This window comes from Cydia pomonella, chromosome 6 (assembly GCF_033807575.1).
Source record: "Cydia pomonella isolate Wapato2018A chromosome 6, ilCydPomo1, whole genome shotgun sequence".
Lineage (NCBI taxonomy): Eukaryota > Metazoa > Arthropoda > Insecta > Lepidoptera > Tortricidae > Cydia > Cydia pomonella.
The window spans coordinates 20,470,822-20,488,630 of NC_084708.1; the positions used below are offsets into that span (position 1 = coordinate 20,470,822).

At 36.2% G+C, this 17,809-nt stretch overlaps 1 protein-coding gene across 1 annotated transcript in view; it reads left to right on the top strand.

Annotated features, from left to right (window-relative positions):
- Window positions 1–17,809, top strand: part of LOC133519253 (metabotropic glycine receptor) — a 158,429-nt gene that overhangs the window by 108,637 nt on the left and 31,983 nt on the right. The window contains exon 4 of the mRNA XM_061853244.1: window positions 3,430–3,553. Within this exon, the coding sequence (XP_061709228.1) occupies window positions 3,430–3,553 (124 nt within the window). The remainder of the gene's footprint in view (window positions 1–3,429; window positions 3,554–17,809) is intronic.

Genomic DNA, 17,809 nt, shown 5'->3' on the forward strand with positions numbered 1-17,809 from the left:
ATGATGCATTAGTATCCTTATTACCCCCTGACAAAATCCAGCCCAGGTGTGTTTTTTGAGCAAGAAAATTTCCTGGTCCTTTGATTAAACCTGCTTCTAGGATTTCGCTGTAAACTCTCGCACCAAGAAGAATGTCAATCCTCCCTGGTGAGCCAAAGGTGGGATCAGCTAAATCTAATTCGTCAACTTGTGGCCAATTAAGACTTCTTATTTCCCTAGATGGTAGCTGACGGGTTATAGATTTCAATACATAAGCATCTACATTTATACAATAGGAAATATCGTACCTTGATTGTATGCGTAATGTTACCCTATGTTTGATAGTCGTCTCACACTCCTCAACACCAGAGATCACTCCGCTGATTTTAGTTTTCTTCAAACCCAGCAACTCGACCGCCCTTGCAGTCGCGAAGGACTCCTCTGAACCCTGGTCCACGAGAGCCCGAAGCACGTGTGACTGCTCCGACTCCGCTGTAACATGCACCAGTGCTGTCGTCAACAAGGTGCCTCGACCAGGTTGTAGAACCCGTGATGCGCTCGACGTGTGCGCAACGACGACGGTTTGTATCTTTTCTTTATTGTTGTTATTTGTTTCTCCAGACGTATGCGATTCTCCACTTGCTTGTTTCTCTCGGTGTAATAACGAGTGATGCTTTCTTTTACAAATCTGGCAAGTTGTCTTTTGTTTACATTTAAATACATTGTGGTTCGGTATTAGGCAATTAAAACAGAGATTATTTTTCTGCACGAAACTGTATCTGTCTTCTACTGATTGCTTGGAAAACTGTTTACATTGATAAATATAATGATCTTCATTGCAGAATGTACACTTCACTTCGCTCGTTGCAGTAACATGAAACATCTTTGTTTTCACAGGTTTGTATACTTTACTTGCAGGTTCAACCATCTCCAGAGTACGAAATCTATTTTCCAGGAACGATTTTAATTTTTCAAAATTAGGTAAGTCGTTCGTCTCGTCTCTGCTTATTAACTCTTCCCATTCCTTATGAGTGCTCGAGTCTAATTTTGACACTATGGAGTAGTTAATAATTGCGTCCCAATGATTTGTAGGTAAGCCTAGATGTTTCAGCGCACTCATACATTCCACCGAAGTATCCAACAGTTGCCTTAATGCTGTAGCTGATTCGTGTGTTAACGTTTTTTTGTGTAAAGAATTTCTTAAAAACACAGTTTGCTATGTATCTCTTATTGGCATAACGTTTCTTTAGTACTGACCAAGCTTCTTTATAATTTTCAGCGGTTATTGAAAATTGTCGTAATAATGCCTCCGCTTCTCCAGCTAAACTGCCCTTTAGGTAATGTAACTTTTGAACATCTTGCAAAGATTCATTGTTATGCACTAATGCCATAAATAAATCATGGAAAGACTGCCATTCAGTGTAGTTGCCATTAAACGAAGGAAGCGAAATACGTGGTAATTTTACTTCACCACTATTCGATGTGCTAGGTGTAAGTGTTTGTTTAGACTCACTTTTTGTCGGCACCATACAATCTAACTTAGACATCATTTCGCCTTTGTATGCGTAATACGCTTCTTCAAATTCCTCAAACATGTTGTCGGCGAAATAATTTGTAGCTTGACGCTGTTCCATAGGAATCGACAAAATTAACATTTCATGTAAGACTTTAAACTCTTTCCAGTACAACTCCAGTGTATCTATTCTTCCCTTCACATAACCAGCCGTCAATCTCTCCTTAGGCGATTTTTTGTAGTTAACGTGCGCCTTTTTCACCTTTTCAAGCGTATCGGCTTGAATCACTATATGTTTTTCAATGTTTTCCATTGTAGTATAAGTCTATCACAATCAATAAATTAATAGTCTATCGTATATAGTGAAAACACAGCAATAAAAGTACGTAACCACTGTAGGAAAGTTCCACTCCTTTGTTAACTTATTATGTGTAGGGTAAGTGAGCGCCGCCGCACGAAATTGTCCAACAAATGTACCTAAATCACAGCGACTCACTATTGTAATACACGGCACAGTACTGTCTCATTTGTAGTTAAACAACACAAAAATGTTCTCCACGATACACCTTGTCCTTTGTGCGATTATCACACGTAATTAATTTGCAAAACTATTTTTGTAAAAACACCGAATTTTCTTAATCCTTAAAGTTCATTTGGCTTAATTCACTTTTGTTACATATTTATCCAACTAATTAACCACTTTTCCATATGTATTTAACGTTATTTCACCGAAATTACACTCATTTTCTATTGAACCAATTATTTTTACGTGTCACTGTTCAAGCATCTTGGTTCGTATGGACCATGTTCTTTACGGGATAAGGTTCAATTTTGATTGCAGGTGAATCATAAGGCAAACGCGTCTGGATTCTTAACTGATTTTATTGTAACTAAACGAGAGGGTAAAAATGCATAAGTATCTATAGGTACAGCTAGATAGTAAGTATAGTATGAGGACGGAAATCGACAAAACAAGGCCTCTATCGATAAAAAAACTGTAAATTTCAAACGGCTGTAATTTTGTTTCTAACCAAGATTATTACGACTTTCTTTCCGCGATATTAAATTTAATTATCATATTATATATTCTAATATAAATAATTCTGATTTTATGCTTATATAGCAACGTTACACCGACAAATAGAAGAGATTACTGAAAATTGGACTTTTCCAAATAGCAAGAAAACTTGTAACATCCTATAATATGCTTGGTTTCGAAACACTTAAAATGACTGAAGTTTCGTGCATTTCATAATAAACGACTAATTTAGTATGTTATCTTTTGAATAGAGGCTTTGAAGCGGCAGACCTCTAGGTACAAGTGACCTTAGGCTCATCAGAAAGATTACTAATAGAATTTGCGAAAACGAAGCATACCTGTCATATTTATTGTAAAAACTGGGGTACATATGCGGTTAAAGTGGAACGAACTACGACGAAAGTCAGTTCAGTTCTACGTACGAAGGTTATGATAGCTAAAATTTGCATTATTTAATTCTAGGCCAAGTGGAAAATTATACAATATAATTATCAAAGAGAAAAGCCAGATCACCAAAAGTCATGGAGTACCGTTCTCTCAACTATTTTTGGGCTCAAATTAAAAGTGTATTAAAAGAAAGAATGAAACAACCAAAAAACATTAACAATTCCAGTAGGTGATGGGCTGGTGCAGGCAAATATGAAAAACGGGTCAGTAAAAAGCTGCCACCGAATTTGCTAGGAAAAAGCTGCCTATCACTCTTACACAAAAAAATATAATAAATAAACTGACAATTATCTAAATTAAAAATCGCTTTTTATTATCCTTATTCTAAAAACCTTAGTTTGTTCTCAATCGCATCAGTTTTTTTCATTTGAAGTTTACAGTTTTCTTTCGGTACCTACACCCCTTAATCCGAAACATACCATTTGATGAAAGATGTCTTCATTTGTTACAGAGGGACGAGCGGTATAGACATAGATCTCCGACGAGTGGACATAGACCAGTGTCCTTTGAAGCCTGGGTCTGTGCAGCTCAACATCTTCGCCGGCACGGACAAATGCAAGAAGAAGACTACCGAGGTTAGTACCTTCATTTAGTATGTAGATTTTTATGAATGAACAGTATGGACAAGTTATCGTTAAAAAAATATTGCTGACTGTACTTGAATGAGAAATAGTTCGTTTACTCCTTTTGAGATGTGTTTTTGTTATCCATGGAGAAGTTACCTTGGCTACCTTCTGATTGCATCCTCCGGTCAGCAACATGTTAGCATATGATTGCATTACTCGTATCATCCTAATTACTAAGTACTATTCAACTGAATCATATATCAGGAAGTATTCCAATTAAAATGACAATATTTGAAGCACATACAAATGTATGTATGTATACACTTTATTGTACATAGAAATAAAAACACGAAAAACACAGTTACAGAGTAAATTAAATACAACAAAGGCGAACTTATCCCTGTATGGGATCTCTTCCAGTTAACCTTTAAAGAAATGAGTAAAACAGAAGTTACAGAAGTAATGGTGACGGTGAATGAATGACAAATACAAAGAAAAGTGTACAATCACTCAAATTACTGAAATGCACGTTTTGGATACACATTGATACAAATATACTTAGATAGAAAAATAACCATAAAATAATGCATACATATATATATAAATAAAAATAAATAAATATTCAATATATAATATAAGTAAATAGATATGAATTCGAACCAGAAAAGTAAAGGAAATTAAAAAAGTAGAAGTACTCAATGGAACTAGGAAGTCTTAACCAAAGTATCGGAAGTGTACGCATTGAAGCTAAATAAACGTGTGTTATAAAAATTAAAAATTCAAATGTACGCATTGAAGCTAAATAAACGTGTGTAATAAAAATAAAAGCATAACGAAATGTCATACATTAAGATTTTCGATTTCATTGCGACTAGTTGAAAGGTCAAAGCATTCAAATAACAAACACAAGCAATTATGTGAATGGATTCATTAATGGAGAAATCATAATCAATCATAAATTCAGAAATAACAACATCGAAATCATAACAGTTAATTTATTTACAGTCCAATTCATAAAACCTCCTCAATTTTTCGAACTCTTTTAAACATTTTGTACAAATAAAAGACTGTCGTTTCCCCAAAAAGAGCTTATGAGGCTAAAAAAAAACAACGAAGCGCTTCAAGAAAAGGTAGGTAGTGCCCTTGCTCTTCGCTTGGCACGTCTTGGCAGATATATTTAAGTAGGTTAATCAATGATTAAGGTTGACAAAACGGAAGATATTACGAGTAATCTCTTACCAACGACTTTTTCTTTCTTTCTTAATGACCTTGTATTAAAAAGAAGGAAAGGAAATACAAATTGTTGACATAATAGATTTGGGAAACCGTAATTTGAAGAGTTATTTTAAGCTGCTATCTTATACTTTACCCGCAACTAATTGTCAATTAAGTTAAATCTTTAGATAAGAAAATAACGGTAATACTTGCCATCAGATAAGTCCGGGAGATTTATATTGGCGCGATCACGTTTTAAGTTATGGTAGGTTTATCTTTATGAATAATTGGAAGATGATTTAATCGGTAGCCAATTTTGACAATACTGGCAAAAAAAAATAGAGATTAATCACCGGCACATATTTACGTGTTACATACTTGCCAATTTTGGATCTAGTTAGTAGTAGTAGGTTATGACATATCGTTTGATATTGCATTCAGTAATGGAATGCATCGAAAAAAAATTCGCAGACGTCAGACTTCACTATGCGTATAGTCTTATACATATACTATACGCATAGTGGCGTCTATATTATAGCCCTTTCAATTTTTGTCAAGCAAGGGAGTAGTGAAGTAGTTTTTTTTTTGTTTTTATTTCGATTTTAGACTGAATTGTATCTGAAGGAGGAAATTGTTCATAAACTGCTCGAGATCCAATATATGAGACGGTTTGTTAGGTATTTGATTTAGATCAAGTTTTACCCACGCTTTAAAAGCCCAAAATATCAAGTAAACTTTTTTCAAAGTTAACCATCGCAGACTACAATATACATTTTCACCCCTTTTTCCCCGGTAGGGTACAGTCCCCATCAAAAGTAGCGGATCAGTCTAGGCGTCAGAAGTGTCTGTCTACCATTATCTAACAGCTTAACAAAAAAATATGTCTCTATATGTATAACAATTAGACTGTAAAAAAATAAACATTGCAAACAAAAATTGCAAAAAAAACAAACAGATTATCATAATCTACTACGTAGCATAAGCATAGCATTATGCTAATCTACTTCTTATAGATAGTTAGAAGTATGATGTTTGATTTATAATTACATCTTATTATTGAATCTCCTTGGATTTCACGGGCCTATAAATCCCGGTCTTTTGATAGGCTTGCGTGGGGAGATAGATCCAACATGTAGAGCCCCTTGGAGGGCTTTAATGTCATGTAGAACGCCTGCTGGAACCCGTTCACAGGCTCAAAGATAGACCCCATGAACCGGTCGCAGCAGGCACATCATCATTATTATTATTAATTATTTACTCGTAGAATAATATATATACCTAATTATGCTTTTGACTTAATTATTCAAGCAGTGCCTTTTTAATGATTACCACATTTTCATAACATTTTTTTGGATACCTATATCTTTACATTTGGAAAAGTATTCCCGGATGGCCGATACTTTTAGTGCGTTGTTTCGTTCGCTACTATTGATGTTGACTGTACCTGATTTTCCTAGGCAAAGTATATTACTATTTTCCAGAATCCAATAATATAGAAATACCTTATCCGTACCTATCTGGGACTATAATGTAAAATTCCGTTACACGTCAAAGCTCTACATCGGGCGACTGAGCGGAGAACTGTCTCCGGGGAAACTTTTAGCATATTTCCTCGTTATTGTTTGCGTACGCCCTGAGCATTGTCAAATAACGCAAATCCCTGCGGAAAGTCACTCCGAACCCTTATTCTGTCCATTGTGTAACACTCAGACGTAAATCAGAGAGAATGTTTTACTTATTGTACCTGCCTAGATTTTTTTAGGGTTGCGTAACAACTAAAGCTTGTTCACAATATAGTGATTATCGTAAAATATGTCTTTGACGTTACTTGACAGTTCCTTGTAGGTACTCGTTGTTCAACCACTCATAGCCGTCTTAAAAGTGATATTGTACAGTTGGTAGCGCTGGAGGCCTAGCGGTAAGAGCATCTGAATTGCAATCCGGAGGTCACGGGTTGCCGTGGCAAAATGCCGGGACAATGATGTTAGCCTAAAGTTGTCAAATTATACATAACGCTACTCAATGCTTGCCTAAGTTTTTTTGTAATACCACTGGCCTCTTAACGGTAAATAAGTGTCCATAGACTCCATCCTAAGTCAACGGATATCGCATCGATCTATATGAGTAAGAAAAAGTACGAGAACACAAACGTGATACGTAATTAGGTACAAAGTGCCAATTAATAACACCGTCAAAAAACTCTTAAAATCTTTATTTGTGGGTGGATCACCTTTATATTCCGTCCCGTCTGTCAGCCAGGAGACAACAATAGCAGAGTTTGTTAGAAGAAATTGCGTATAATTAAGAAGAGTCTGTAGCTCGTTTCTCCATACAAACGTTGTTACGCTTTTCTATTCTAACGACTAGCTAGATTTCTCTGAAACTTTGTAATTAGTTTCTGTAGTTTCAGATTCCATAGTTTAAAGAATACAGCGAATTGAAGTTTTTCATATAAAACTTGTTTTTGCTCTATTTCGTTTGCTTTATAAACTAATAACAGGCATAGATATATCTCATGTCATTATATGTGCAAAGTTTCATTACAATCCAACAGGTAGTATCTTAATACAATTTTTATATCTGAATTGTCCAGTGGTGAGCAAGTTTTTTGATAGTTGAGGCTCTGAAGTAGATCCGCACTTACGCGTAAATCGAAATGGAAAGTTGAACATTGTCAATACAAAACTTCTACCAAGAAAACTTTGTTGAGCGATCGGATTTCGCAGGTAAATATAATCATATTTTTAAGACTTATTTTACCGCTTTATAAGCGCCATAATAAGTAGGTGTGCTAAATTACAACTTCTGAATAAATATATATTAATTGGTTAGTATGTTGATATATATATTGCAAATAAAGTTTCCACAAAGAGAAAATGTAGCTTTTATATTTGTCCGCGCGGGATATATTTTAATTGTTAGCAAGAAAACAAGTAAATTACATTTAAACGGACATTATTTATAAACTTCCACTAGATATTTAATTTCAGGTAGGATACTTAATTAGAATATTAAATAAAGATTTTTATTAATTTCATATTTCAGATTTCAGATTTTTATTTGCAGAAAAAGGGTTAGTTACAGGTCTTAAAATACGGTTAATAATTGTTCCACCTTTATCCGCTATCTCAAGACAGCATGCAAATTTTAAAATTATTCTTAAAATAATTTACATTACGAGTAATAAACAACATTCATCTATTTACACAACACATTAATTATATACATTTATACACAATTTATTGCTATTTGTGAGCCCTGCAAGTGAAAATTATGCCAAATAATAAGAAAACCAACCGACCAGGAATATAATCATTTAAAAATGTTTATTCAGACATGATATTGTAAAAACTGCCTTTTTTTATACTACGTCGGTGGCAAACAAGCATACGGTCCACCTGATGGTAAGCAGTCTCCCTAGCCTATGTATGCCTGCAACTCCAGAGGAGTTACATGCGGGTTGCCGACCCTAAACCCGCCCCCCCTCGTTGAGCCTACGTCAATTCTTTAAATTAGTTGTCAAAGCAGACTTCAGGCTCCCAAAGCTGGGACAAAGATATTATATGTGAGAATTGATTAAATACATCCATCTTATAATTTTTTTTTATTTTACAACCATACAAAACCCTGCTTTTAAGTGTACCTAACCTAACCTACAGGTTTTTCACAGAACGGAGCTGAATCATTTAAATCCCTCTTACGCGTTAAACAATACATAATCAGGATTACCCTGTAAACAGCCGATTAAACATGAACCGTTTTCATTGTTTTTAAGTCTATTTAAGTTGCTAAACTTGTTCGTTTGTAACAGCGTTAATATCCCAGGCTTTTCACAGGAATATCAATATTCATCAGTATTACTGAGCAGAATAAGTTCCTCGGACAACAATATTTGCATAAGAAAGTCTTAAGCTGAGTACAGACTTGCGAAAATAGAGCTCAACTCAAACAGTAATCTAAGCAGATCTTAATTTGTATGATTTATTTATTTCATAACATATGATTACTGTACGAATTACATTCATGTCCATCTATAACCATCTATATTGTGATCGTCAAAAAATAAATTCAAATAATATTTAACAACATAATTATGATAATATAATTGAATTAACTATTCATAATATGGAAACTTTCACTTAACACGTTGAACGCCATGGGGGGCACCGGCGACCTCACGAAGTCAACTGCAACACGCCATGGGGGGCACCGGTGACCTCGTGTTAAACCTGTTTTTAAGACGCTATCCTGCGCCGCGTGTAGCAGTTATAAGCAATGCGTTGTATGCAAGGTACCGGCATGGCGCTCGTTAGTAAAACGGTGGCTTGGGACGTGGGTGCAGTTAGTGACATAGTAGATTTGTTGAAAAAATGAAAAAAACAAGGCATTTTTTTCAAATCACAGGTTTAATTCTATAATTTATATAATTAAGTATTTGCAATAATTATATAATTAATAGAAATTAATTTCAATTATCTGGAGATACACGACAATTATCAAAAAATAAGAAAAAATAAATTTCCCAATGCAGACACACACCTGATACATGCATTCCACAAAAAAAACATCATAAAAACCCAAAATTAACAAAAATAAACAAAAACAGCGTATCTTCTTGAACCAGTAGCAGGAATTGCCAAACCAAGCTATTGTCACACAATGCCAAAGCAGTTAAATTTTATATTATAAGCATATTTTAGCGGGTGCGAATGTGACAGTATAATGACCGGCACAGTGACCGGCGTGGCCGGCGGGGGGACCGGCGTGGCGTCATGGTAACGGTTTTTGAAATATGAACTTCACAGCGCCACGGGGGTCATCGGTGACCGCGAGTTTTTTTTTTAATAACTTTTTAACTAAACCTCCAATAACAAAATAAAATATATATCGATATACATATCAAAGTAATAATTGAATTTACATCAAATTTTTTTTTAAGAAAAAATGAATATTTTGGTCTGGCGTTTAACGTGTTAAATACATCGAATATCCATAAGAAATAGAAAACAATATCAAATATGCAATAATAAATTATACAGTTATCTCAAAAAAAAAAAACTTATTTAACATTTACGAGTATAATGGGTTGTCTTTTTTGATTTTTTTTAATGTTGTACCGGATGTTTCCATCCTTATTTTTATAGGTTACCAACGTTTTATTATATTTCAAAAGAATGCAAACTTGGTACATAATTATTTTTCTGAAAGCAACTAGGGAACACTACGTTTTAAAATTTGATTTACGAGTTGCATCCGTTCCTACGTAACTTGTTACTAATTCGAGGAGAGAAGTATCCCCTCTATACCTAGACCAGTTTGTGGTATTGTTATTCTACTTTATATCTAAGTAGTTAAAAATCCTGACATCTGACATTTCTATTCATTTGTGCGTACTAGGCACAAAGTAATATCCTTGCTCACGTTTACTCGCGCTACACGCACATAACTGACCGGTGAATGGCTCAAAGCTAAATGGATATGTGTGCTGGCGAAACCGGCTTGTCATGAAGTCACAGTTTTGTCTTAGCGACCTGTTTTTCTGTCTATCAACTCTTTGGTATTAGTTTTGACTTTTAAGTTACTGGGGACGTAAAGAGAACATTTGGAATCGAAATAGTTTAAGCAAAACGATTGAAATATCACTGAACTGGAGGTTGTTTGACGGAGATAAATGTATTCAGTGTGCGCATTCGATTTGAAGCGACATCTATTTTAGAATTTCTCTTTCTATTCTCGAAAATTGTGAATTTTGCTGAAAATATTTTTAACAGCTATTAAATCATTCACTTTTTTAACATAAAAGAAATAAACTATTGAAAACGTAATTTAAAAGTAAAACCTATTTATAGCTTGGTTTTAATAATAGGCATTTAATTTATAACTTTCTTGGTACGTAAAATAAAACTGGTTATATCCCGCCATACCAGCGTGAAATATTACGCTTTCAGTACCCCTAGTGTAAATAAATTCGATTTTGAAACGGGACGAACGCGTTTGCGTTAAGTCTCATTTTGTATAGGATTTTGAGTTTCCAAAACGTCCCGCTTGGCGCGCTCTTTCTAAATCCAATACAAAATGAGACTAAACGCAAACGCGTACGTCACGTTTCGAAATCGAAATTATTTACACTAGGGGTACTGGTATAAATATATCGGTACATTATATGTGTGATAAAAATATACGTCCTTTCAAAAATTTCAATGACTTAAGGTACTCATTTCCCCTGAAGGACACAATCACTTCCAGGTGGAAGCCGTAGTTGCTTTGAAATTGGTTCTTCATTTGTGCTTAGTTCACACAGTCCCTGCCGATTGCGTGCCAAACACACCAAGCTAGATGTACAGTACAGGATTAATCAAATACACGAGCGACTAGTGTCGGTAATAACTTCGAGTCTTACGAGTCTTATATTCGAGGAACTCGGTTTGATTTTACAAGAATGAGGGTAAAAATGTAATCTGATTATTTCAATTTCAAGCGGTACCTACATACATTGGTCAGGACTCAATCTCTAAGGCAATCTCTAAGTTTGGATTAACTAAGCTTAGCCTTCATTATTATATTATATTTAATTACTATACGTATTTTTTATTTAGTTATTTTAGCATTAGTTCATATAAAAAAATGGACTCGAAACTGAAGTTCATTATTGAGATCTGTCATGTGAAGGTTATATAGCCCAAAGAGACGAATTCTATAAAAAAGACTCCACCATCACAGTAATCAATCTTGCTGCACACGCCAGCTAAGCTAGGTCGCCTTCACCGCGGCTTCGAAACCTGGCCCCGTTAAAACGGTATCATCAGGCTAAGGGTCGTGGGGTTGGGTAATCGAAGATCGGCAGCGAAGAGCTGGCCTACACCAGCAGCCACATCGTCCACAGAAAGTCGTCAATTGACCTCCCTACAGCGATGGCGACCCGCCACAGCCGTAAGAGGGAAGCGGCCTCTCATACCCTCCTTTCAGAGAGGTATCGAACGAGATCCATACACACTGTAATCAATATTAAATATTTCATTTGTGTTTGTTTTGAACGCATTTTAATAAATTTGCGATTGAAAACATTGCAAAATTGCCGAAACATCCATCAAAACAAATTATATAGTATCGATTAAAAAACGTAAGTCTTTATTTGCGTATTCAATTATGAGTATTAGCCATATGACCTTAAACGCAAAATTATATTGAGACGACAGCTGTCACCTTATCCAAGCTATGGGAAAAATATTATATATAATCACCGCTTGAAAGTTGAAAAATAATTGCGTCGAGTCTAGGTCGAGGACTCTTAATAACCGAGTCACTACCAACACTATAGGTAAATCGTTTAAGGAATGTTATAGTCTTGACAGAATTGACAGTTAATATTGAATGGATAATACATTGGTATTAAAGTTAATATTTAGTAGAAAGCCCTGGTGATCAAATTAAATTGGATTTACAAAGGATGAGTATGGAAGGATGATAAACCGAAGCTCGCGGATCTTAACCAAGTTTCTTGGAACTAATGTATGGCATTGTCATTTAATATTACCTAGATATTGGAGATGGAAAGGGTATATACTCTCATTGAAATTGTATTAAATTAAATTTATAGTAGATAAGACTAATAGATATGAAGTTTTATTGTTAAAAGTGAATTGTTTGTAAAAACTACTAGGTTAAATCTTAATCCAACGTTGCATTTATTTATTTTTGGATTTAAAAAAAACAAGTGGGCTACAAATAATGATTAGAATCAGGCGTTATTTTGCGGAAATCTATACTAATTAAAACAAATAACATTACTTTGCTAATCCACGAAAACATAACGTGCTAGTCAATGAGTGCTAACCCGTTATACTTGCGTATTTTTACTTGCAATTAATGACTCATTGACTAGCAAGTTATCTTTTCGTGGGTAAGCAAAGTAATGTTTTTTGTTTTACTAAGTGTGCTACGATTAAAAGAAAAATCCACTAACTTAGTATTTATTACTTACATAAAGAAAACTAAAATCACAGTACAACATAATATTAGCTTTACATTGAACTATTCGCCTTTCATCCGAAATATAAGTAGATTCAATTGTTGCCAAAAATACGCTCCCGGTCGGCTCACACAAATCCCTTTAAAGGATCCAAAGGCCTTCATAAGGTTCAAATCCGGTGTATTTGCTACGGTAAGTTTTCTCTTGGGCTATCATTCTTAAAGCTTACCGAGTACCTACAGTGCTACAAGAAATAAAAATAAGACACTAAGTCCGAAATATAGTGGCAACACCAGTTGACATGTCTCAACAATCACATTGTTGTAATAATTATTTTTGAATAAAAGAACGAATAATAAATAATAATAATAAATAAATATTATACGACATTATGAGACGTTGAGATGAGTCCTTGAGAGAATGGACGAAGATCGGAACGTAAAAAGAGCGTACCTGGGTCGCCTAGCAGGAGGACGTCCTATCGGACGCCCTAGGTATCGCTGGTGCGACATGGTGGAGGCGGATCTGCGCGAGCTTCGAGTCGACAATTGGCGAGAGGTCGCACAGGACCGAGAAAAGTGGCGCTGTCTTGTGTTGGAGGCCAAGTCTCATTTTGGGTCGCTGAGCCAACGGAGTAAGTAAGTAAGTATACGACATTATTTGACTAAGTCCCACAGTAAGCTCAATAAGGCTTGAATGTGTTGAGGGTACTTAGACAATGATATGTATAATATATATATATTTAAATACATAGAAAACACCCATGACTCAGGAACAAATATCCATGCTCATCACACGAATAAATGCCCTTACCAGGATTTGAACCCGAGACCATCAGCTTCGTAGGCAGGGTCACTACCCACTAGGCTAAACCGGTCATCAAATAAGCATCAAAATTAATTAAACAAAACATAGTTCAGCTCGGAAGTTAACATTAACGCGGTTGTTTTATAATAAATGCAGCGTTAAACGCGATGCCTTTGCCGTGCACCATTTTACATTAGATAATCTAACACACATTTTTTTACGCGATAAACGTAGCGATATGAACTTTGTCATATTTTCTACATTCCGTTGATCGCATCCGTTTCCGATCCGTTCGACGCTGCGTTTATGGCATACAATCGCGCGCTTTAAAGTATTTGAAAGGCGGTTGGCTAAAATTTCAAGTTGGCTGGTTGTGATCTTTCTGGTTTAAAGATGTTTATGAATAATATACTAAAATAACAAGTAAAAGTATCTCTTAATACATAACTTTGATTGATAAACCAAGGCATCGATGTAGGTATATTTGATACAACAAGTCTGTAATACATATACAAGTACGTTGTATTTTTGTCTTTTTTTTATGATACAGGAGGCAAATGAGCAGACGGATCACCTGATGGTAAATGATTATAGCCGCCCATAGACACTTGCAACACCAGAGGGGTTGTAAGTGCGTTGCCGGCATTTAAGATGGGAGTACGCTCTTTTCATGAAGGTTTGAAGGTCGTATCGGTCCGGAAATACCGCAGGCGTCAGTTCATTCCACAGTTTAGCTGTGCAAGGCAGAAACGCACAGTTGAGGACTGCCAACCATCTAAGTGGTGAGGATGGAAATGTTGTCGCGTAGGGCGATGGCGAAAAGAAGCGGCAGGGATTAATCCGAACAATTCCTCGGAGCACTCCCCGTTATACATGCGATAGAAAATGCAGAGCGAGGCCACATCTCTACGCAGCCCCAAGGAGTCAAGCCGATCCGAAATACGCTGGCAGTCGACAATTCGAGTCGCTCTTCGGTCCAGTCGGTATGCGGTCCAGAGGGAGAAGCTAGTACAGGGGTGTCCCTGACCATAGGTGAGAACAGTATTCCATGTGTGGGCGCACCTGCGCTTTATAAAGCTGTAAGCTGTTGTAGGTGTGTGTGTCTAATTAATTTATATACTTTTCGAAGTTCCTTGAAAATATCCGTTATAAGTATATGCACTGCGTACACGTCAAATGTCAAACAACAAACGTAAAGGACGCATTTATGCGGCAGAAGAAGATTAGTGAATGGATGCTTGCATCATAATTATATTGCCTGTTGAAGTTCAGTGACGACCTTAAAAATAATCTAGAATTTATCGTCGGTCTGTAGAGTCGTAACTATTAAGACCGCTTAGCTTGGCTTGCGTTGTCGCGCGCGACAGATTAGTAAAACTCAATTTCATTTATTATTGACTTGACACATCTTGCAATGCTTCTCGGTCGCACTAATAAGCACGAGCGATTGTATCAATTATAAATAACAAATGAAGTCGAAATAACAAAATTAATCTGACAGAGCCATTTTTCTATGTGTGTGTGTGTTTAAATGTGTTTAATAATAAAAATAAACTAAAAATTATTTATTTTGGACCACAGAAATCCATAAAAAGTTAGTCAAGTACATGCCTCTCAGTTTTAAATTGTATGTGTGTGATTCCATTCATTCAACACTCATTCCATTCTAGTTTCTCTGCGAGAATATCTCATCTCCTTACATTTACCTGACGGGATAGATCATACTCCTATTAGATATTTTTTGATATTTAACAAATTTAACTCATATCAGTAAAAAATAAGGATCAAATTCAAATGGCGTTCTAAGTTTTAATGATGTGTCGAAAGATGGCAGTAAATTTACGACGCTACAAAGTTTTCTTCGACAATACAGCTCTATTTCAAATTCTCTTTGATAGCGTGAAGTAGCCGATAAATTGACTGACGTTTTTATACTGAGTTGCAAGCCAATTCGATCTGACATCGAACCAATATTTGAATGATATTGGGATTACATCAGTTAACTGCCATTCTCGCCGGCGCCTCGCTTGCATTAACTTGCACGGACAAATCCGAGCGAAATGATTTAGATTTAGGTATTTCTTTCATAATAATAAATTACAATATACATTTTATTAATCTAATCTATATAAATTTATATTATGATCGTCAACTAATTATTATGCATGTTTGAAATGGCCTGTTGGTAGCTCTGCTTCCGCCAATCACGAACAAATATTGTGTAGTGCATTGAGTCTACACCGACAAATAACGAAAGGGCTTATGAGATCGCAGTGAATAAAACAAACGTTAGTGTAAGACCTGAGTGGATGCTCAAAGCGGAGCGTTCGGCGGGGCATGCAGCGTGGCGTCAGGCTCACAATTGATTTGAGTATGGTGCACTAAGGCCGCTCCTATACGTTTGCATTTGTTTAACATGCACGCCGCGCACCCCGCCCCGCTGCACGACCAACTCGAGTGTCCACTCAGGCTTTACACTTACATTTCCAAAATCTAATAATGATACCCGCCCGACATCATGCTCTCTGGTTCGAACGGTTTCATACAGTCGAGTCACTCGTGAATCTCGTGATAAAGGGAATATTCCTATGTTAATTTCACATATCATTGACAGCGATTTAGCTGTAAGAATAGTAAATGTTGGGGTGTCTCTCAAATGGACTCTATGAATACCATATTATGGATTGCCGGAGGGATTATGCAAATGGATCGCTAGCTTTTTGTCCGACAGACGCATACGAGCCGTAGTAAACGGTAGAGGTTCCGATCGCATAGACATTAACGCTGGAGTTCCGCAAGGTTCTGTGCTATCCCTAACGCCGTTTTTGTTGCACATCAATGACATGTTGTCTATCGACGACATTCATTGCTAGGCAGACGACAGTACTGGGGTTGCCTGTTACACAGGCCGTGCCAACATCCCTCGTTCTGTGGTGCTGGAGAGTCGTGAAAAGCTTGTGGTGACATTTCCAGTAACGTCCAATTCCGTAGCTACCTAGAAGGAAAGGGTGCGCTGGCGTCCAAAAAAACTCGATGTGCTCAATAAAGCGAGGCGATACTTCACTCCGGGGCAAATACTGCTGCTATATAAATCGCAAGTTAGACTCCATATGGAGTATTGATGTCACCTTTGGGCAGGAGCACCAGACCTGCATGCCACCTTGGACAATTCGACTCAGTCCAAAGGCGTGCTGTACGAATCGTTGACGATCCCAAACTCACAAGCGGTAGGTATTGAACCTTTAAGTCTAAGGAGAGACTTTGCCTCCTTGTGTGTGTTCTACCGCTTGTACAATGGGATGTGCCCCGGCGGACGTCACTCTGCGTATAAAGGAAATATAGACAAAAAAATGATTTTGATCTCATAATAAAAGGTGGAAGCGCCAATGTGTGCGTCCTAAACTGTTTTCGGACGTGGACGTGGGACAAATGAATTAAGGGCGCAATACCAGGGTTAGGTTTAATTTTATTAAAAAAGTAGATACGTGATAATTGTTTGTGAATTTGTGAAAAGTGTTTTTTTTTGTAAACTTTTATAGAGGGAACTTTTATTATAATGTAACCGTTTATTAATGGTACTTGTTAATCACTATTGGTTTTGTTATACATATAACAGTCTGATATTTGAGTTACTTATAGCAAGATTAGGTATGTATATTAATATCATGACCATAAATGTCTCCATAATACCATATCAAACCTTCAAGAAACCGGCGTACTCCCATCTTAAAAGCCGGCAATGCACTTCCAGCTTCTCTGGTGTTGCGGCTGTCCATGAGAAACGGTAAATGCTTGTGAAGTATTTTAGAATGGATTTTTAGTATGTGGTCAAACTCTAGACCTCCATCTACTTCAAAAACTTGCAAAAAGACCAACACAACTAGTTTTCCCAGATAAGGTATAGTAACACATACATATAGCTTAGTGTTCCAGCTACTGTAGCTGTACAGCTTTACGTGAAATTCCCAATCCGGCAGCGTGGAATACTTTTCGTGTGACATGCTCGAAGGCCAAGAATTGGAAGAAGAAGAAAACGAATACTTGCGAAATTCTTAGAATTTACAAGTATTCGTACTTTAAGGAGATGATTTTTTTTTGTCTTCACGTTGTGTTACGTTGAAGTAAATCAAAGTCTTACTTACGGGTATTATTAATTATTTTTATTAATATTTTCAGACATCATGATCCATATAATTTGTTAGTACCCTTAAATACTTAATAGTTACAACTATTAATAATATTAATAATGTGAGATTGGATAGGCATTGATGAGC